Source organism: Miscanthus floridulus, chromosome 6 (assembly GCF_019320115.1).
Source record: "Miscanthus floridulus cultivar M001 chromosome 6, ASM1932011v1, whole genome shotgun sequence".
NCBI lineage: Eukaryota > Viridiplantae > Streptophyta > Magnoliopsida > Poales > Poaceae > Miscanthus > Miscanthus floridulus.
Genome location: NC_089585.1, coordinates 13,973,073 through 13,995,691, shown reverse-complemented (window position 1 = coordinate 13,995,691; position 22,619 = coordinate 13,973,073). Strand labels below are relative to the sequence as shown.

General features: G+C 48.4%; 3 protein-coding genes across 3 annotated transcripts; 1 reads left to right on the top strand and 2 right to left on the bottom strand.

The window, feature by feature from the left end:
- Window positions 1-11,820: 11,820 nt before the first annotated feature.
- LOC136457681 (histone H4) lies at window positions 11,821-12,415 on the bottom strand. Its single transcript, XM_066457703.1, has one exon. The coding sequence runs from the start codon at window positions 12,328-12,330 to the stop codon at window positions 12,019-12,021; it is 312 nt and encodes a 103-aa protein (XP_066313800.1). The 5' UTR covers window positions 12,331-12,415; the 3' UTR covers window positions 11,821-12,018.
- Window positions 12,416-16,759: 4,344 nt separating this feature from the next.
- Window positions 16,760-20,467, top strand: LOC136457680 (probable staphylococcal-like nuclease CAN1). Its single transcript, XM_066457702.1, has 9 exons — window positions 16,760-17,445; window positions 17,588-17,661; window positions 18,297-18,405; window positions 18,504-18,614; window positions 18,710-18,897; window positions 19,029-19,088; window positions 19,214-19,373; window positions 19,710-19,778; window positions 19,897-20,467. The coding sequence occupies exons 1-9, from the start codon at window positions 17,314-17,316 to the stop codon at window positions 19,996-19,998; spliced, it is 1,005 nt and encodes a 334-aa protein (XP_066313799.1). The 5' UTR covers window positions 16,760-17,313; the 3' UTR covers window positions 19,999-20,467.
- Window positions 20,468-21,353: 886 nt separating this feature from the next.
- LOC136459525 (uncharacterized) lies at window positions 21,354-22,403 on the bottom strand. Its single transcript, XM_066459374.1, has one exon. The coding sequence runs from the start codon at window positions 22,401-22,403 to the stop codon at window positions 21,354-21,356; it is 1,050 nt and encodes a 349-aa protein (XP_066315471.1).
- Window positions 22,404-22,619: the final 216 nt, after the last annotated feature.

Here is a 22,619-nt window from a genome sequence, read left to right as displayed (position 1 = left end):
GTCCATGAGTGTTGCCCAAAGTGCATCGGCGATATTCTTTTCAGTGTGCATTACATCAATGTTATGGGGCAGTAGGAGGTCATCGAAATAGGGGAGCCTCGTCAAGCCGGACTTATGAGTCCACATGTGTTGCTCACCATATCCCACAAAACCACCTTCTTCATTGGGCACGAGAGCATCTATCTGAGCATGAACCTCGGCACCAGTCTTCAAGTGTGGTCTAGGGTCTGTGACTACGACACCTTTCCTTTGTTGTCTTGTTGGAATGGATGGTTGGAATCTAGGAATTGACGATGTTGATCGAATGATGAATACTTACCACCCTTCTTCAACCAAATGAACCTCACAGCTTCCTGGCATATTGGGCACGGGAACTTCCCTTGAACACACCAGACGCTGAATAACCCATACGCCAGGAAGTCATGCATGGAGTATTGGTACCAGACGTACATTTTGAAGCTTTGCTTTGTAGCTCGGTCGTATGTCCATACCCCTTCATTCCAAGCTTTGATCAATTCATCAATCATAGGCTCCATAAACACACCCATATTCTTCCCCGGGTGTCTAGGAATTATCAATGTCAAGATCACGTTATGTCATTGAAAGGCGACGCCAGGGGGGAGATTGAGAGGGATAACAAACACGGGCCAACATGTGTAAGGGGCGGCCATCATGCCACAAGGATTGAATCCATCTATTGCTAGCGCGACATGTACATTATGAGCCTCATCGGATTTCAGACGATGTTTGTCATTAAAGCTGGTCCATGCTTCCCCATTAGATGGATGTACCATCTTATCAGGATTGTACCGTTTGCCATTCTTGTGGGACGTCATCTGTTTCGTGGTTTCCTCGGTCATGAATAGCCTTTGAAGCCTCGGCATGAAGGGAAGGTGCCGTAAGACTCGGGCGGGTATCTTAAGATGCCTCTTCTGGCCACCACCATCACCAGACTCTACCTCTAGGAACCTAGAAGCTTTACACTTTGGACAGTTATTTGCCTCCTTGTGTTCTTCATGAAATAGGACACACCCGTTCGGACAAGCATGTATCTGCTCATACGGCATCTTCAGTGCTTTAAGGAGCTTCTGTGCCTTGTACATGGTCTTCGGCAACATGTGGTCGTTTGGAAGCAGGGTGCCAACCACGGCCAACACCTTATCGAAGCCTTCTCGACTCATGTTCAAATCGGACTTCAACCCCATCAAGCGACTAATGGCATCCAGCTGAGAGACCTCAGAATGAGCGTGAAGGGGTTTCGCCGCTGAGTCCATCATGTACTTGAACGCATCTATGGCTGCCTGTATCTCCGCCTCCTCACGTCCTTCAGCAAACTGTGCTTGGTAAACGTCATCTACCATGTCTGCTACCCCGGCATCAGCATCGAAAGCCTCGACGCGTGGTCTCGCCACCTCCTCTCTCATACGATCGGCTTCACCATGGTGGACCCACCGGGTGTAGTTCAGCGTAAACCCATTCTTGTGCAGATGTATACCCATGACTTCCTGGTTTTGCATTCTCCTGTTACCACACTTGCTGCAGGGACACAAAGCCATTTTTAGGTATCTAGCGGCCTTGCCAAATGCACGCTTCAAGAAACGATCGGTCTTGTTCATCCATTCAATGCTGACATCACCCTGACTTGTCCGGCCCGTGTACATCCACTGACGGTCCTCCATCCTCTAGCATATATAACATCTCCACAGGTGACCATCAATTGCATCTACGCGGTGTCCCTACTCTCTAATAGGTGAGGATAGGTCCTAATCCCACCCGCGGATGCGTAGATGAGGTTAGTTTCCATGCTCCGCTCCTATTCGAGATAGAATTTCGGCAGCACCTCCCCGCTGTTCTCCCGATACACGTCCTACAAGGGAGAGTGTGTATCCGGAGAACAACAGGGGGTAATGCCGAAACACCATCTCGGACCGGAGCGGACCATGGAAATTAACCCATCTACGCATCCGCGGGCTGTCCAAAAAACGTGGACAATCCGAAACAGATACGGTCGCAGATATACAAAGATCTGCATACCTCCAACCGTATCTCTTTCGGACGGGAGACACCTAACTAGGTTACGCGACCAAAGACCACATACAAATAGAGGGGTTATACCTAGGGTGCCGGTGAGGTCAGGGTAGCGGGGCGGTGGAGAGTCGATGCAGTGGCGAGTCGACGTGGTGCAGGAAGACCCGCAGCGCCGACGAAGACGATCAGGGTCGCCGAGTCCCTCCCACAGGTCCTCCTACAAAAAAGGGCAAAAATGGTTAGTGTCGACTCAAAATTTCGACAGCACCTCCCCTGCACGGGGAGGTTCCCAAAACCTGCAAAAAACATGGCACAAAGGCCAACAACCACATATATACCAAACATGGGCACGAAGGCCAACAACCACCAATATATCAAGAGGAGCCATGTACTTTAGTTCTCTTTCCATGCATATGAAAGTATTGAAGTAGTACAACAACAATTACTACTAACCCTACAACTACTACTAAAACTACTACTAACAACTACTTAACTACTAACAGTACTAATACTAAGAACTACTTAACTATTAACAACTACTACTACTAACCACTACTACTTACTAACTACTACTATTTACTAACTACTGCTACTACTAACCCTACAACTAACACTACTAACTAATACTACTAACCACTACTACTTACTAACTACTACTATTTACTAACTACTACTACTACTAACCCTACAACTAACACTACTAACTACTACAACTAACACTACAACTAACACTACTAACTACTACTACTACTAACACTACAACTAACTACTACTACTACTACTAACCCTACAAGGGTAGGGCTTACCTTGGTGGCAAGAACGGCAAGAGCGAGGGCTGACAACGATGGCGGGGATGACCGCAGCAGCGCGAGGATCAACGGGCGGTTGGAACAGCGCGAGGATCGACGGGCGGTCGTGTCGGCACCTTCCTCTTCTTCCTCCTCCCCCTTCTCTTTCTTCCTCTTCTTCCTCCTCCCCTTCTCTTTCTTCCTCTTGCTCCTCTCCTTCTCCCTCTGTTGGCCGACCGCAGGGCACGGCGGGGCCAGTGGAGCTCGGGGCCAGCGGGGGAGCTCGGGGCCGGCCGGGTCGCTGTCCCCAGGGCGCTCGAAGCCCAGGGCGCCGACGAGCTCGGGGCGGCCGTAGACCCGGGGTGTGGGCGTGGGGCCGCCGGGGCAGGGGCGCTGGGCCGCCGGGGCCGGGCGGGAGCGCCGGCCGGGCGTCGGGCCGAGCACCGCCGGGACGGGGGCGGGGGGAGTGGGATGGGGGCGCCGGGGCGGGCCCGGTAGGAGCTCGCCGGAGGGGGACGACGGCGGGGGAGGCGCGGGCGGCCGGGGGCGGTGGCGGCGCGGCAGGGGCGCAGGGGCGGGTGGGAGAGGAGTGAGGAGGGGGTGGAGTTGGGCCGGCCCGTTCTGGGCCTTTAGGTTAAAAGGTTTGCCGAGTGCCGGGCCCAGCGGCACTCGGCAAAGGGTTTTTTATTTTTAAAAAAAATTCTTTGCCGAGTGCCCTGTGACCTGGCACTCGGCAAAGGCTTCTTTGCCGAGTGCCAAGGTTGGCGCTCAGCAAATTAATTTTTTTGTTTTTGTTTTTTTCGCCCCATTTTTTCTGGGGCCTTGCTACAGTAATTAAAACTCTATTTCAAAATTTGGGACAATTTTGAGTTTTTTTACTATATTTCCTTAATTATTTTTGTTTCGTTGAATTTTTCCGACTATTTTAAATTTGAACTGCATGTACATGAAATAATTAAGACTCGGGAATTTGGTCAAAATTTGAAATAGTTCAAATTTGAAATAGTCGGAAAAATTCAACGAAACAAAAATAATTAAGGAAATATAGTAAAAAACTCAAAATTGTCCCAAATTTTGAAATGGAGTTTTAATTACTGTACCAAGGCCCTAGAAAAAAATGGGGCGAAAAAAACAACAACAAAAAAATTAATTTGCCGAGCGCCAACCTTGGCACTCGGCAAAGAAGCCTTTGCCGAACGCCAGGTCACAGGGCACTCGGCAAAGAATTTTTTTAAAAAAAATAAAAAAAAAAAACCTTTGCCGAGAGCCTAACGTCGGGGCACTCGGCAAAGGCTGACGGCAGGTGGCTGCCGTCACGCCGGCCACCTTTGCCGACGGCCACTCTCGGCAAAGGCATATTTGCCGACGGCCTATCTTTGCCGAGTGCCGCTGGGTCCGGCTCTCGGCAAAGATTGTCTTTGCCGAGTGCTCGACAGAAAGCGCTCGGCAAATCGTTTTGCACTCAGCAAATCGGCCGTGTCCGGTAGTGCCCGAAGGCACCGGCACTCGTGTCCACCAGGGAAATTATGCACTCACCATAGCACACGTTGCCAGATAACGCCATGATACGGCACTCGTCGATAACTGTAGCCAACAAATATGAAGAATTGAAGCCCCCAACGAACAAAGATTTGAGAAATATATATATGCGTTCGTGCTAGCAGATAAATTAAAATTAAATACGAGTGAATAGATATGTGCATCGGAGTAGCAAGTATTCAAGTAAGATCTATCAGTATGTAGTGACCTTTGCATCCGCCGTCGATGTAAGGGTTGCCCTGGTAGCCGGTGTTGCATTGGCACCAGGGGCGGATCTGCCAAGGGCTGCCGGGGCTCAAGCCCCTCCTTACCGCCATTGGAGCCTCCCTTAGCCCCTTTATGAATTTTTCAGCCATTAACAACAGGGAAGAAGGTGTTGCAGTGCTTCTGACGGAGGTTGAAGATGAGTTTCGAGTTGAAGATGAGTTTCCAGCCCCCCTAAATGTATTTTCTAGATCCGACACTGATTGGCACGTAAAGCCACCACCATTCTCTTGCCGGCAGGACTGCCCCGATGAGTTGCCGGGCAGCGTTGTGACGCCTTGCTTAACTGCCCACCGTAGAACAAGGGGAAATAACATGTAATCGGTCTTGGAAATCGACAGACCAGTTCTGTTTAAGATCATGCCCCACTGATTAGTCAACCCGTCCTCTGAGATGAACGCGACTGCGTAGACGAAGGGGGCATATCCATGGCTGGTGCGCAGCAGTTGGAGACCTTTAAACTCCATCATCTCGGCCGGAGCACCATCCACCGTTGGTGTGCATTCGGACCAGTGGCCCAGCACTGAACCTTTCATCTCCATACAGGATGTAGTTGCGTCTGGAGCTGCACGTGCAGTTGCAACTGCTGATGATGCTGTCAGTGGAGTTTCTATACTCGCCATACAGGGTGGCTTGCATGTTGCACCCGGAGAAGATGAACTCGTTCCTGGTCGACAGCGTACATGGCTCGCCGATGTGAGGGATGTCATAGAAAACTCTTGTGTAGGTGTTGCTCTCATTATCTTGCAGGTCGGTGGGATCACTAAAGATCCTGGCGTGATGGATGACGTGCACCGTGGAGTCGGCCAAGGAGATGTTGACGACCTCAAGGGTGCCGTTGCTGTCGAGAAGCAGCCGCGGGGAATCGCAGCTTTTGTGTTGCATGTCTGGTTGAAACCCTGCAAGGAGCAACCTGGGCCGATGCCGAAGGGGTACGGAACTCCCACGTCACCACAGCTGGTCCTGCAGTTGGGGTGCAGCCCTAACGGCAACGGAGCCACAGTAGGCGAGGACAGTAGCGCATCTGCTGCAAATAAATTACTATGAAATTAGTTACTACTAGTCTTACTGCACGCAGCAACATTATATTTATTTGATTGAGCTCTGTTTGGATGGATTAGGACTACTTGTTAGCCATGGTTAAAAAATAGTCAGCTAGATTAGGACTACTTGTTAGCCATGGCGAAAAAATAGTCAGCTAAATGTCAGTTTGGATCATGAACTAATTGTTGAATTTTATAGACTAGAACCAGTTGTTAGCCCCTGATAGTTAGATTCTATGAACCAGTGAACTAACAACTAACTCGGGTTTTGACTAAACTTTAGCCTATCCATTAGTCATTCTGTTTGGATCCTTAAGGGCTAAAGTTTAGCTAAATAGTTGTTAGTCTAAAGTTTAGCCAACCAATTGTTAATTCAAGGGATCAAACAGGGTCTTATTAATTATTTGCGTCCAAGAATAAGTACGTGCGCCACAGGACGTACGTACAGGTGTAACTACTGACCTCTAGTGGATTTAATCTTTGACACAGCCACCTCTTGCGCAGGGATTGCCAAAAGTTCCATGCGGGCACCGGCATTCCATTGAACCGATCGTGTTGATACATTCGCCGAAGCATTGAGTCTCATCCCTTGGGAGCTTGCACTCGTCGATATCTGCATGCATGGCGGAGGGAAATCTGTTTAGTATCCTGGCTTTGTGTTTGGATAACAGAAAAATAATCCTACATGTTCACTCTCAAAGCCTAAATACGTAGTACACTGCTAGTACTTAGAGAACAATATATTTTGCAAGGTGTCCGTATAGATGAAGGTAAATTACCCACCGTACCTAGAGCAACTCAGAGACTATTTTCTAATTGCTAGGAATAAAGATTTTTATGAAAAAAAATATCTTTCAACAGCTTCTCTATTGGTTATCCGAATATAGCCATATTCTATTCTGGATTTCTTGCTAGCCAAATATAGAAAACAAGAATGGCTCTCTAGCACGGCTAGAGCTTCTTAGACTTAGGCCATCGGCTCGCTTACTCGCAAGAACAGTTCCTCGCTCAGTACAACCGTCTAGTGCCACCGTTCAAGCCGGTGATTTGTGTCAGTGTTCAACCCGTTGTATGCCAACAGCAACTCGCCGTCGTACCCTTCGAGTCGTGTATCTTTTACTCTAACTTCCCTTAATGAAGCACGTGCTAAGCACACTTTCGAAAAAAAAAATAGCTCTCTAGAGTGCAAACAAGATATAGATAATCTGTTGAAGAATGAAAAAATGTAGAAAGCGATTTTTATACGAATGACTCTCTAAATGATGATTTAGCGAGTGAGTTTTAGAAAAAAAAACTCTTAGAGATGCTCTTACGCAAACATTTTTTTTTGCGAACACTTACGCAAACAATTAACTCAAAATACCTCCAAACTAATGCAACTTCTAAACTAAACCAATAACTAATTAATACTATATGAATTCACTCTTGCTACGTACGTAATTCATGCGCATAACACCTAAACTAAACTAATTAACTTGCAGTAGGACCAGACCGGACCAACTAACCTTGGCACCCACCGGGGCCGGCGAGGTAAGGGTTGCCGTCGTAACCATCCTCGCATTCGCACGTGTAGCCTGGAGCTTGGTAGGGGCGTTCCTGCAAATGCTGTGCTTGCTCTTGCACAGCTTGCCGTGTACGTCGTCGTCGCACCACAGAAGGGCGTCGTCGATGCGTTGTGGGCGTGGCCGCACGCCCCTCGTGACGGTCCACCTGAGGAGAAAAGCAACCTCCTCGTCGAGGCTCGTCAGCTGCTGCATCTGGATCCACCCCGTCTCCGCGACAAACACGTTCACTGGCAACTGCTTCTCCTCCACGGTGATGTCGCTCCCAGTGTAGAGCCGCTTGGCCTGCACTCTACTGGGTGGGTTGGCAAAAGTCGTGACGCTGGACTGGCAGCAGCCCGAGGTGCCGGTGCATTGCTGCCCTGCTGTTGGCCCGTACACGTCGTTGCTATTTATGAAGAAATCGTCGCCACTGCCGTATGCCTTGCTGCATAAACTGGCGCAGCCGCCGATCCTCCCGGGGCTTTTACCCCAACGCCGTCCGCGAGGAGCATCGCGACGACGTTGCACCCCAGGACGACCAGCTCGTTTCCAGACGCCAGCCACTACTGGAGGCGGGTTCTTTGCCGAGTGCCTATTGCACTAGGTAAAGGCAGCTTTGCATTCGGCAAAGCCTTTGTCGATTGCAACACTCGGCAAAGAGCCTCCGTCGAATCCCCTTCCGATAAAAATTGCTTTGCCGAGTGCCAAATTTCGGGCACTTGACAAAAGCTTTGTCGAGTGCCGTGCGGACACTCGGCAAAGATTTGACGCTGTCGGCCGACGGCCGACGCCGTCTAATTTTTTTTTAAAAAACTCTTTGCCGAGTGCCACAGCTCCGGCACTCGGCAAAGAAATCTGTTTTTTTAACCTCTTTGCCGAGTGCCACAGCACCGGCACTCGGCAAAGGGTGTTTTTTATTTTTTATTTTTTATTTTTTTTGCCGAGTGCAATGATCATTGCACTCAGAAAGCGTGTTTTTTATTTTTTTTAATTTTCTTTGCCGAGTGCAATGATCATTGCACTCGGCAAAGCCACCTCTAAATTTCTTTTTTTTTTCTTTTTTGCTTTTCCATTTAAACAATAATGCATATATATATATAATAGAAACCACAATTCAACAGCAATAAATTACAAACCACATTTATATATTACAAACGACCAAATTTGTCTGAAATCCATAATTTATTACAAACCACAAGTTCATAGTACACAAGTTCACAAGTTCGATACACAGAAACTACTCCGCAAGCGGCTCATGGCGACTGCGCCCCAGCGTGCGATCCCAGCGACGGTCAGGGTGCGGATGGCCCGACTTACGATGCCGGCGACCCTCCGACCTGGTTCGACACCGCCCCTGATGTCCGCTGCAAAAAAAAGAAGATATTGCACGTGAGTGACAAGATAAAAATGTAAGGAGTTTAAAAAAAAGTTGAAAATTTCGACAGCACCTCCCCTGCACGGGGACGTTTCCAAAACCTGCAAGAAAAACGTCGGCACGAAGGCCGACAACCACATTTCCGGTACGAAGGCCGACACATCAACTAACTCGGCACGAAGGCCCACACATCAACAAATCCGGCACGAAGGCCATCTCTAGGTTTGACACTAAGTATGAGCATAGAAAGTAAAACATACTCACCGGAGTAGACTATGGTGGTGGCTGTGGTGTAAGCAGGTATAGTGGGATCTGCCAACCTTGTTGTTCCCCAAGTTGTTGTACGAACCTGAGCAAACCTTCTTGCTGGGCCTCAACAACTTGTAGCCTCTGACGCTCGGCCTCCCGCTCGGACCGCTCAGCCTCCCGCTCGGCTCGCTCAGCCGCCAGCTTGTCTGGGTTTTAGGCATCCGACGTCGCAACTTGCTCGAAACCTTCTCAATTTTTTATCATAGACTCTACATACGATAACACGACGCCTCGACAAGTTTCGTCATTTTCGGACTTCGTTCGGATTTTATATAATTTAAATACACTTTTCCCGCAGGTACCTCGTCATGTTACGTCCACAAGATGCTCGAAATTTCATGTGAGTTCCTAGATACGGCCTAACATACACCAAATATCATGAATATTATTTTTTGAACGACCAAATTCGATTATTCCATGAGCACCTGCAGTTTAAATTTGAAATATTCCATAAAATTCAACGAAACAAAAAAAACTAACAAAATATAGCAAAAAAAGTCAAAATTGTCCCAAATTTGAACATAGAGTTTTAAATAATGTAGGAAGGCCTCACAAAAAAATGGGTAAAAAAACCAAAAAAATAATATTTTGCCGAGTGCCGGCCCTAGCACTCGGTAAAGAGGTCCGTTGCCGAGTGCCAGGAAGTGGCACTCAGCAAAGAAGGGATCTTTGTCGAGTGCAGGGCCTTGGCACTCGACAAAGGCCCTCTTTGCCGAGTGCCAAGGCCGACACTCGGCAAAGAATTTTTTTTTAATTTGACGGCGTGGGCGGGCTCGGCCGTCAAGTGCTACAAATTACCGAGAAATTAAGTTGATGAGCCATGCTATGAAGCTATGGGAGAAAGTTATCGAGCATCACTTGAGAGCAATAACGCGGGTCTCTATGAACCAATTTGGTTTCATGCCCGGAAGGTCAACCATGGAAGCCATTTTCTTAATAAGACAAGTTATGGAGCGGTATAGGGAGAAGAAGAAGGACCTACACGTGGTTTTTATTGACTTAGAGAAGGCTTATGATAAAATACCAAGGAATGTTATGTGGTGGGCGTTGGACAAACATAAAGTCCCAACGAAGTACGTCGGGCTCATTAAGGACATGTACAGCAATGTTGTGACTAGAGTTCGAACAAGTGATGGAGACACGGATGACTTCCCGATTAGGATAGGACTACATCAAGGGTCAGCTTTGAGCCCTTATTTATTTGCTTTAGTGATGGATGAGGTCACAAGGGACATACAAGGGGACATCCCTTGGTGTATGCTTTTCGCGGATGATGTAGTGCTAGTTGATGAAAGCCGAACAGGAGTGAATCAGAAACTGGAGTTATGGCGGGAGACTTTGGAGTCCAAAGGTTTTAGACTTAGTAAAACTAAAACTGAGTATATAAGATGTGACTTCGGCACTACTACTCGGGAGGAGGAATATGTTAGTTTGGAAGGTCAAGTAGTGCCTAGAAAGGATACCTTTCGATATTTAGGATCAATGCTACAGAGGGACGAGGATATTGATGAAGATGTTAGCCATAGAATCAAAGCAGGGTGGATGAAGTTGCGGCAAGCGTCTGGTGTCCTATGTAACAAAAGAGTACCACAGAAACTAAAAGGCAAGTTTTATAGGACGGCGATTAGACCTGCTATGTTGTATGGTGCAGAATGTTGGCCTACGAAAAGGCGACATATTCAACAGCTAAGTGTCACGGAAATACGTATGTTGCGTTGGATTTGCGGTCATACAAGAAGGGATCGAGTTCAGAACGATGATATACGTGAGAGATTAGGGGTAGCGCCAATTGAAGAAAAGCTTGTCCAACACCGGTTGAGATGGTTTGGACATGTGCAACGGAGATCTCTAGATGCACCGGTGCGTAGTGGAATCCTAAGTCAGGATAGTAACGTGAAGAGAGACAGAGGAAGACCGAAGTTGACTTGGGTACAGGCAATAAAAGGAGACTTGAAAGGATGGAATATACCCAAAGACTTAGCCTTAGATAGGAGTGCTTGGAAGACAGCTATTCACGTGCCTGAACCTTGATTGCTTCTGTTGGGTTTCAACTCTACCCTAACTTGTTTGGGACTTAAAGGCTTTGTTGTTGTTGTTGTTGTTGTTCGAGTGCCACTCTTTGCCGAGTGTTGCACTCGGCAAAGAGAGCTTTTGCCGAGTGCCGCCATTTGCTGAGTGCCGGGCACTCTGTGGCGCTCGGCAAAGCCACTCTTTACCGAGTGCCACCCGGTCCGGCACTCGGCAAAGAGTGGTTTCACCGAGTATCTGATTTTTGGCACTCGGTAAATCTGCGTTCTCCCGTAGTGAGCAGGTAGCCGTGCTCCGTGAAGCCGTGGCCAAACAAGTCGTTCCAGCCGGCCTCGGAGATGGAGTCGCCGCAGTACTGCTGCAGCATCTCCCAGTAAATTTAAAAAGTGATATTAGACTACTCTAGTACCATCTTTTGTGGAAGTTATATTAGAAGACTGCTGGAGATGCTCTAAATAGAATGGAGACAAAATGACATGGAGGAAAAAAAAAAAAGTTTAGACCAATAACACCCGTGATAGCTCGAACTTTTTAATGATTTAAAAACAATTATAAACTTTTATAACAGCATGCAAGTAAAACTCTCATACAACTAAGACAAGTTAACATCCATGTATCCTTGGCAACATATATCAGCAACTTTGTGAATTATTTACTTCACATCATCTTTTACAGAACAAACCAAACCCTGTCCAAGAAGATCCCATTGAAATAACTCATCACAATCAAATGCAGAGGTGGTCGTCTATACAGTATGCACTAATTAAACCTGACGTACAGAGATGCAATCCAGGACTGAAATTACAGGCCCGAAAGCAAAAGAACTGAAACGGTTCGTACGTGCACAAAAGAAAGCAGTAACACACGCAGCCAAGAGAGTTAATTTGTGAACAAATGGAGCATGCTTGAATCTTGAGCAAGTCATCATTGGCATATTTCTTCAGAATAAAGACTCAATCAGAAACAGTCCACATATGCAACATGCTTGCACAGTAGCATTTTTCTTCCCCAGCCAGACACAACTAGCAAATTGCAGCAACACTACAACCACAGCGACGGCGACACAGGCAGACCAAGGAGAGGAGCGAGGCGCGGCCGGCCTAGCCTCCGAAGCCGTAGAGAGTGCGGCCCTGGCGCTTGAGCGCGTAGACGACGTCCATGGCCGTGACGGTCTTGCGGCGCGCGTGCTCGGTGTAGGTGACGGCGTCGCGGATGACGTTCTCCAGGAAGATCTTGAGCACGCCGCGGGTCTCCTCGTAGATGAGCCCGGAGATGCGCTTCACGCCGCCCCTCCGCGCCAGCCTCCGGATCGCCGGCTTCGTGATCCCCTGGATGTTGTCGCGGAGCACCTTCCGGTGACGCTTCGCGCCGCCCTTGCCCAGGCCCTTGCCGCCCTTGCCGCGCCCCGACATCTTCGCAAGGGACACGGAGACGAAGGAATTGGGGATCTTTCGCTTGGTGTTGTAGTGGTGGGGTGACTGAGCTTGTGAATTGGATGGATGGGGACGGACGGATGGAGAGGGGGAATAATATAGAGGCGGGAGAGGAGCTGGGAGGCGTCGGATGGGGGCGCGATCCGCGTGAGGGGCGCGAGGGGTCGCGCCAGCCGTTGGATGGGGATGGCTCCGCTCCTATTGGCCGAGAAGCCGGCGGGCGGATCGAGCAGCGCGTGCGCTTTCCTGGCTTTGGCGAGCGGTGCGCGCGTGGGGGATGGGAAACTAGTAGAATCGCTTCGGAAGTTTGGATTTCTGGTGGGAAATGCGAAATTTTGGTTTTCGGGCTTGGGGAGGTTGCGGGCGTTGCTAAATGCTGATGGGCCGTGGGTTGGACTTCGAGTATTCGACGGAAGCTGGTTGCGCTTTGTAGCCTGGCTTACATTTTAACAAGCGGGCGAGAGTCTTCCCAGGCCTATCCATTTTGACAGTATACAAGGATGGGCATCTTGACAAATGTGGGAACAGGAGAACCGGGCATACATTTTATTCGGTCTCAAACGCTTGCATACGGTCATCCTCCCCGTCCGCACGCTGCCTTACTGGGCATCTTGACAAATGTGGGAACCGGGCATACATTTTATTCGATCTCAAATGCTTGCACATGGTCATCCGTCCCGTCCACACGCTGCCTTAGTGGGCCTGCACAGCGAACAGGCTCAACAGGCGTGCTCACCTCTATGTTTCTTCAACCTCCGAAATTTTTCCCCACTCGCACTCGCGTCGGTGTCCATGCTATGAGTAGAATATTTGTTTTGGTTTACTTCTCCATCAATAGTATAAGTTATTAATATTTGTCTATGCTAGACTTTCCCTGTGGTAAAAATTATAAATAACGATACATGAAATACTTTCGGGTGAAGTACTACAATGGTATATTATCTATGCGCTTGCAGATATTTTTCATTCATATCTATATATTCTTTCTAGTCACATAAGATAATAAAAAAACCACTTAGTATCATTCTAGTAGTGATGCTAGGCAGCACCAACAAGCATCTCTGGTACCATCGCTGAGGATGACAACCTACTAAATTAATATTAGGAGATGTAGGTAATTAATAGGTGGCTATTAAAACATGTGACAAGTTAATAAATACCAACAATGTTGCCGCTCAATGACTCCCAACGCGCGCGCACAATCAGCAACTGACCGGACTCTCAAACTCCAGCATCCAATTGAGTCCAGAGAGGTTCCAGAAATGAATTCTAGCGACCGGACGCGTCCGGTCACTACTGACCTGACGCTGGCAGAGTCCGGTTCTCACAAGCCTCGCACACACACGCTTGTGTCAGCGTAGTCACCACCTGACTGGACGCAGGCCTTGCGCGTCCTATCACTTGTGCAACACCCTAAGCCGTGTTGCCATGGCTTCTATTGACCGGACGCAGGCACAGAGTCCGGGCGCTACGAAAGCAGCGTCCGGTTACTAAAAAACTGTGCCTTCACTTTACCAACTTCTCCACCCTTGTTCAAATGTGCTAACACCACCAAGTGTTCACTATTTTGTGCATGTGTGTTAGTTTTTTATAAATATTTTCCAAAGGGTTAGTCACTTAATTCACCATGCCACTCGATTCTAGCAACGATGCAAATTAGATCACTCAAGTGGCACTAGATGACTGATATGCAAATAAGTTTGCCCCTTGATAGTATGGCCATCTATCCTAAACCCGGTCATAAACTTCTCTCCATACCTATGATGCTATGACCGATGAAATAAAATGCCATATAAATATACCTTTATCTTACGCATTCCATTTCATCTTCCTCCGGTGTTGATGCAACACATGCACCAACCTTGATCAACAAATAATATGATCCACTTCATATTATCATATGATCGTATTGGTTCATCGATCTTGACCTCACTTGCTCTTCACCGTTGCCTCGGTCTGTCAGCGCCAAGTCCTCGACTTGCCCTTCACTCTTGCAACTGGTCCATCAAGCCAAGCCTTGTCTTGATCTTCTCCACCTTGGTCACATGACTCAATGTCATGTCTTATATGCAATGAGCTCCTTCATCACATGTGTGAGCCTTACAACAAGTCCAAGCCATCTTCACGATCATGGCATGTATTGCTCACACACATATACATGTGGACTAATCACCTGTGTATTTCACTCAAACACATATTAGTCCACCTAAGGTTGTCACTCAATTACCAAAACCAAATAAGAACCTTCCAACCGTGCATGCACGTGGGAAGAGGAGGGGGATGGAGGCAGGGGCACAGCACGAGCAGGGCCCAAGTGTGTGAAACGAGAGTTGCTCGGGTGTCGTGCAAGCACCGGGCGTAGGAAGCGGAGGGGGATGGGCGTGCGGCCTCATGTGCATGCGGACACTGAAAGTAGAGGGTGCGCAGGTGTCCGAACGGGAGGCGCGGAGGTTCCCACGTGTGCGCGACGCGCGTGAAATGGAGTAGCAGCGTTGACATCCGGACACAGACATCCGTCTGGACGTCCGGGCGCTAGCCACGCCCTTACTTGTTTTCTCATTTTCTCGAGTCATGAATGAGCAGTTAAAATGCACGATCCCGAGCCACACAAACTCTAGTTTTTCCAGGGGAGATGCAATTCAAATGTCGCGGGTTTTTGTTTTATTTTGAATTTGGTGTGCTTGACAAAAACATATAGTGAGACGTGAAAGCATATCTATATCTCTTATAAAGATAAACTCCACTCGCAATTTATCTTGCCATGCAAAGTGTCAACATCAGCATCCGCTAGAACATCCTACTAGCACAGTCAACTATCTCGACATGTAAAGTGTCCACACCATCATCCACTAACACATCCAAGTAACACATGCCATTATGTCTTCGTTCAAGCTATTCACATTAGCAAACCACATCATTTACTAACATATATTTAATTGTCCACATTAGAATGCTAAAAATCATCCACTAACATGTATTATGATATTTATTCAATCATATTAATAAATATAAGTAGTATAATTTCACCAGCGATCCCCGCAGCAACGCGCGGGACGTTCTTCTAGTTTCTCCAATAATAGAAGACAAGTGATGGCCTATCGATAGTGATGAAAAAAAAACAGTTGAGCATTCAAAGGTTTATGTATCGCCCTAACACCTTCTTGCCTTATATTACTCTAAATACTCTAAGGGTTGTTTGGTTTGTGGAATGAAGTGGTCCACCATCATCTCCACTCTCTAGTTTTTTTTGTTTGGTTTGTGAAATAAAATGAGTTGATCCATCACCACCATATTCCTCCCAAGCTAATAATTGTATGAGGAATGTGGTCGTTCCACTAAATTTAATTATGCATCACCCCATATAGAATGAATTAGTTGCCCAAACAAAACACTCCATAAAAGAAGCTTAAAACACGTAGATGAAAGGACTATTAAAGTTTGGTGTGGACAATAGGGCTAGGCATATTCATATCGTAAACTAAAAACCGAATCAAACAGAAGTGTTGGTTTCTTTTTTGTTTTTGGTTTTGGTTTTAGCAGTTGAGAAGTTCGGTTCTCGACTTCAGGCCCCAATCGAATCAATGAACCGACAAAACCAAACTACAAGTCTGTTAAAAAATGTATTTGATAGCTATCCGTTAAAATAGTTTGACTTTGATCTAGTGAAGATTTCCACTTTTTTGGAGTAGAGGATAAATGTTTTGGATCCATCGTTGCTAATTTTTGCACGTACTCCTTCAATTCTAAATTAAAAGTCCTTGGGTGGCTTTTCTAAATACATAGCATACATGTTATATCTAGATATATATGAAAAACTATATATCAAAAAATAAGAACAATTTATAATTTGGAACATGAATAAGTAGCTATTAGCAGGCATCATCCAAAGAGGTCCTGCTCTTACAATTTTCCTTCGCGTGGCACTAATCTTTTACCGAGAGAATTTGAGACTAACTTCTCGAACTGCACTCGCTGGCCGCCGCACAGGTGGAAACTATGTCGCGAAGCTATTCAGTATTCGCCGCCAATGATTTGCTCTACCACTCTACAGGTGGCGCAGGTACCACGTCGCCACCCACATCGGTCGGCCCTTTTAAAATTTCGCTGCATTGCATCTGCATGCCACCTGCTAGTAGCTACGACGACGAAATGCCAACGAAGGCCCAGTTCCAAATTTTTAGGCAAAATGGGTACCGTAATATTTTCGTTGTTATTTGTCAAATAGTGTCCAATCATAGTCTAATTAGGCTTAAAAGATTCGTCTCGTGAATTTCGTCTAAACTGTGTAATTAGTTTTATTTTTTATTTATATTTAATGCTTCATGCATGCATCAAAGATTTGATGTGACGGGAAATGTGAAAAATTTTGCAAATTTTTTTGCAAACTAAACTGGACCGAAAGCATTCGGAAACCGTAGGCAAGCAGGCAACTGCCGACGCCTGGACACGCTGGCGTGCTTGGCAATCAGCGTCAACGGGCACACGTGAGCACGCGCCGCGCTCACGCACCCGCCGCCCGCGGCGCCCCGCAACAAATCCGGCGCGGCCGGTCGCCTCCACCCACCGGCCCGGGCACCGCCGCCAGCCAACCGCACGCCTCCACGTCGCGGATCTCGCTGCGGGGCCTTTGGGCTCGACAGGTCAGCCGCGACAGCTTTCGATCCATCCCTTCCTTCCCGTTCACTTTCTCCTCCTCGTGAAGCGAGCGCTCCTTGCCTCCCCCTCCCCTGCGATTCCATTTCCATCCCGTCCCGGACGAAACGGCTTCCAACTTTCAAAACGGCCGCGGCGCAGATCCACACGCACAGGCAGGCAGACGGACAGGACCGCCGCCGCAGTTTTCAAATCCCGGGGCGGATTTCCCTGCAGAGATAGACACAGAGAGAGACGGAGGCCAGCAGTAGCACCACCGGGATCTCTCCTTCTCGTCGTCCACCGGGGCGCTAGCTACAGCCTAGAGCCATGGGGAACAGCATCTACCGGTTCCTGTGCGGCCTGTGCGCGCCCTCGTCGTCGGAGCACGGGCTCCACGGCGCGCACCCCGCCGTTGCCGCGCTCGGCCGCGACATCCTCAGTTTCCAGAGCACCTCGCAGGTGAGCTATCCGTCCGCGAGCTGAATTCCCCGATTGCACGTTTGCTCGGCCGCCGTTCGGTGTGGGTTTTGCTGGCAATTACCTCTACATGAGCTTGATTAATTTGGCGGGGTTCTGTCTGCTGTGTTGTGGTTTTTTTAAGGTCCCGGACGAGCTGAGCCGGCACGTCGTCTCCTCCAAGAAAGCGCAGGCGAATTGGTACGCGATTTCTCTATTGTTTTTCTTCCTTCTCTGCTTCATTTCTTCCATCTGTGCACCGGCTGGAGCTGTCGTGGTTGCGAGGGCTTCGATAAGTGGAGTTGAGAAAGAGACTTTATCTTTAGAAATTAATGGAAAACATAGCGGCGGTAATTAACCTTAGCTTCTTCTGAATTTTGTGGCCACAGAACAAGACAGTGACATAAATTCAGTGCAGCCAGCGTGTGGTAGCATATTTATCTAGTACAGTGTACCCACATAAATAAAAGGAAATAGAGCTTTCCTTATGGCAAGAACGAAGGACAGATGGCAGTAGACTCGTTCAACGGCCATAACAGTGAGCTACTAGTACGAGTAGTATACTCTACATTTTCCTTTCTTTACAACCGAAGAAGTTTTGATAACAGAATAAATTACTGAGTTACTGTGCTAGTAGATCTAATATCGCCGGCTGATTTATCACTTGAAGTAAATTACGTCATTTAATCGCTAAATTCGTTGAAAAATTGACTGCGGTAGCTGGTAGTGGTACTAGTAGGCTGTGGATTTGTCGTTCATCATGACGACAACTGACAAGTAGCGAGCACCAACATCTAGCTGGGACTGTAAAATGCTGTCATTGATAAACTCCTTGCGCTCATGTAAGGTACAAGAAAGCTGCTGGTGGCATGGAAGAAAGCCCGGCCGCCTCCGAAGACGCTCGAGGAGGCTGCGGCCTTCGTTGTGCAGACGCTCAAGAACCATCAGAAAGCAGATGTGGAGGTACCTTCAACTTCCCAACCCCACGCGTACCTCCAACCCACAATGGTGCTCAAGCTCAACAACTCTAAAAATATTGGTTCCTGCTTGTGTTCTCCCAGGGCCTGCTGTCTTTCTACGGCCTGCCGCATCCGAACGCGGCAGCAGGCGCACCCGCTGCTCCTCCGCCGCCCAAGCCCCAGGGCGCCAAGTTCGAGCTGCACACGCTCCCCGTAAGAGCCCGGCCGGCCGGCTCCCATTTCCTGAATCTTTCCGTGGTCACTGTCTACGGGTTAACGACTAACGAGTGTTCTCGCTGGTTTGTCAGATTGACCCCAAGTCTGTAGCCGACGGCGACACGGTCAACGTGTACGTCGACACGGCGGACCCCCGGGAGTCCGGCAGCGTGCCCCGCGAGGTGCAGAAGGCTGCGGCGGAGCGGGCCAAGGCGCGGGCCGCCAAGAACTACCAGAAGGCCGACGCGCTGCAGAAGATCATAGTCGACGCAGGATACAGGTGATCACTACGTCACTGGCTTCTGAAACTTGGCTTCACTCTTCTCGTGTTTTCGGCAGAACACCTCAAAACAGTTTGGTTCAGGCTGCTGTGACGGTTCTGTTTCTGAAACTTTGCGCGATGCGATGCAGGCCGGTTCCTAACGCGAGAGGCGAGGAGGTGCTAGCGAAGAAGTACAGGATCAGGCTGAGGTTTGCGCAACGCGTGCTGTTTTTATTTACCAATAACAAGGAGCATGTGCGTTGATTCCTCTGCTTTTCTGCAATCAGATCAATCCTGAAGCAGTGAGAGTTGAATATGCATGTGCACTGTGCAGGGGGATCGATGCGCCCGAGAGCGCGATGCCGTATGGCAAGGAGGCCAAAGAGGCGCTGCTCAAACTTGTGCAGGGGAAGAGCTTGAAGGTCTACGTGTATGACGAGGACCGGTATGGTAGATGCGTCGGAGACATCTACTGCGACGGCGTATTTGTGCAGGTACGATTGCACTCGCTTGCATGTCTTTTTTTAAAAAATTTGCCTTTTCACTAGTAGTCATGTAATACATTAGGCGTGGATTATTCATTTGCTTTGTTTCGATGAAGGACGAGGGATGTTTTTTCTTATCTTATTAGGGTCATGAAAAGCTTAGATGCATGTTGCACATGATAGACGCAAAACTAAAGACCTCTGCATTTTGCAAGAAACTGTCAAAAATGTTTGAGCTGTAACATCGTCGTCAACAATGCACTGTAACAAACAATTAGTCTATCCTGAACGCCTGACAGTCCTTCAATTAATTATGGGATTGTCCAACTTGCTTTCTATGCTCAGGAGCAAATGCTGAAGAAAGGTTTTGCCTGGCACTACACCGCCTATGATCAACGCCCAGAGCTGGCCAAGGTAAAGCTATGTCGATCACTTGGCTGAAAAAGATCACGCAACCTTGTGAACTTTTCTGAGATAATGGTCCAATGCATAATTTCTGAAAAAGAAATGCCCTTCTCCTCTTAACCAACAGTGGGAGAAACAAGCACAGACTGGCCGGAAGGGATTGTGGGCGTCGTCGAAGCCACAGAAACCATGGGAGTGGAGGAAGGACAAGCGCAACGGGACAGCATGAACAGACCCCCGAGGCTCAGTAATAGCCATGAACACCAGATTGATTTATTTAACTGCAGACCTTTAGGGCAGTATTTGAAATGAGCACCACCGTAATCAGTATATCGCGGGGTTCAGTATATATTGTGCAGGCTTGCAGCATGTTTGTGTGTACACTAGACGATTCCTTACATGACTGTGAAGCAGGGTGGCAGTAGATTGGTGTGATCCCTAATTTCGTATGGGCATTTGTCGTATAATTTTTTATCAAATGCATTGTATTAGCACCACTTATACTGCTGTGAAGTAGATCAACTGAGCCCGTAAAATATGTTGTATGGAAAGCCACTGTTGATATAGAACTTTGGATGGATGTCAATAGGCTGAACGAATTGCTATATATGTCCTAAAAACGATGTAACTGACCAGTGGTTTTCTTGGGGTCAACCTTGACCGTTTGTTTCTATGCCATCACAAATCGCGATTAGATTCAGTCTGCAATTCCCTGCATAACGTCACGTCCATGCTATTGGACTGTTGCTCGGTTCGTTTGGCTGATAAGCCTATGGCCTGGAGATTGGCTAATTTGTTTTCGAGAGAAAAATACTATTCGTTGGCTGAAAAAGTACGGCTTATAAGCCAGACGAACAGAACGATGTATCTTGGTGGAGTGGGGCCCAAGTGGCTCGCCGGGCGTGTGTAGAACTGTGTTGTACATACGGCCGTAACCCCGTAAGGGACTGGTTGACCCACGCGGCACGCGCTCCCTCTCCAGATGCAACAGCATGCGTCGTCGCCTCTTTTGTGTTCACCTTCACCCCACCGGTGCTTGCCCTTTCTCTCTCTCCTCAGACTCCCCCTGTTTCAGTTGTTTGTCACGTACGTTCACCGGCATCCGGCTCGGCTCCCGTTCAGTTTCACTGCCCTCTTCCACTTGAACACTCGCAAGCTGTCACTCTGCATCTCCTATCTTCCGGTATCAAGATCGCTATTATCGTCCAAGGCCAAACGTTCAATTAGGGAATCTTTTGTCGGTTTGTCCTGTCTCTCTGTTTTGCTTATGTTTAGGAAGTAATAAATTGCATTTCAGAAAAAAAAGTCACATCACTTAGAAAACTCAAATATATCAAAGTATATATATATATATATATATATATATATATATATATATATATATATATATATATATATATATATATATATATATAGTGTGTGTGTGCGCGCGCGCGCGCGCGCGCGGGGAACAGCGGAAGTAAAAAATAATAAGAAAAACTATTATCCTAACAAATGCTTAAAAATTATTCAATAGTGACGAAACTCTACGATAAAGAAACTAGGAGTATTATCTCCTATCTTCACATTGAACTTGCTCTGGCTCTACGGAAGGACGGGCACCAACCAAAATGGTTTGCGCGAGAGAGCAGGTATGTCCTGAGTTGGAGCAACGAGCTCACGAGTGCCTTCCTTGAGATCAAAGATGTGGAAATCGTTGCTATCCCCGAGACAATCGTCGGCAAGGTAGACACACCCGCTCTTAAGGTCATGCTCCACCGCAGAGCACGAGGCCGCAAAGCATCTGGGACCAAGAAGAAACGCGGCGTCTCCAATGTCGGTCACCTTGCACCATTCCTTCTTCGAGAAATCCATCACGTAGGCGCCGACCTCCTCGACGCGGTCGAGGGTGCAACCGATGTAGAAGAGGCAGACGAGGAAGAGATCCTTCGAGGATTCGAGGAGGTAGTGTCTGGTCACTTTCCGCTGCGCGTCCGTCGCGAGAGTGGGCAGCGGAGCTTCGAAGGTGACGAGCTCCAGACACGGTTCCGGATCGTCGGGCAAGATGACGAGAGTACCGACCACGTCTACCGACTCGTGATCGAGGTAGAAGTACATCCCTTGCACAGCAGCCATCTCACCGATGGCCCTCGGTGTGGGGACTTTCCCGGGGACCTCACAAAGGCCCATGTCGTAGGACTGCTTGACCCACGCGCTGCCGCCTCTGATCCGGCAGAACAGAAGCTCCGGGCGCGTGAGGTCGTAGACGAGGACCAGGGGGTCTGGAGGAGCGACGTCGTCAGAGATCCAGTCTGGTGGAGAAGAGGTGGTGTCAGAGACCAGGCACCGGCAGTGGTCCGGTAGCTCGCCGTCCATCGCGGGCAGCGCCGTCTTCTCCCCGGTCTGCGGGTTCCACAGCCAACAGGATCTCGAGGCGGCGTCCACCATGAGCACCAGGCCCTGCGGAGTCTCTACACACCTGTATTCGCAGCACATCTCAGGCACTTGGATGGTGCGCATGGAGCCGTCGGCGACCGAAAGCACGGTCTGGAAAATCTCCGGTGGAACGCCGTGCTTGTAGTCGTACACGAGCAGCGGGAAAGACGAGGCCGCCGCCGCTAGCGGGCCGACATCCTGGGTGAGTTTCGATTCCATCTCGAACGCACCGACGAGAAAACGAGAAACACCGCGCCGCGGATCTGCTCCCCTCGTAGGTTTTGCTCTGTGATTGCTGTTTGGGCTCTGCAACACCACGCCTCGCCCCTCTCTCTTTTAAAGGATCAGACTAGGGAACTGATCCGAGTCGGAGGGCACATCTCAATCCATGTTAATACGAGAGATAACCGTAACGGACCTAGACTCGAGTTCGCT

Excerpts from the sequence above, each read along its gene's own strand:
- LOC136457681 (XM_066457703.1), bottom strand. The coding sequence starts at position 12,330 with ATGTCGGGGCGCGGCAAGGGCGGCAAGGGCCTGGGCAAGGGCGGCGCG.
- LOC136459525 (XM_066459374.1), bottom strand. The coding sequence starts at position 22,403 with ATGGAATCGAAACTCACCCAGGATGTCGGCCCGCTAGCGGCGGCGGCC.
- LOC136457680 (XM_066457702.1), top strand. The coding sequence starts at position 17,314 with ATGGGGAACAGCATCTACCGGTTCCTGTGCGGCCTGTGCGCGCCCTCG. Across the intron at positions 18,615-18,709 it reads TCGAGCTGCACACGCTCCCC|ATTGACCCCAAGTCTGTAGC; the intron begins GTAAGAGCCCGG and ends CTGGTTTGTCAG. Across the intron at positions 19,779-19,896 it reads AACGCCCAGAGCTGGCCAAG|TGGGAGAAACAAGCACAGAC; the intron begins GTAAAGCTATGT and ends CTTAACCAACAG.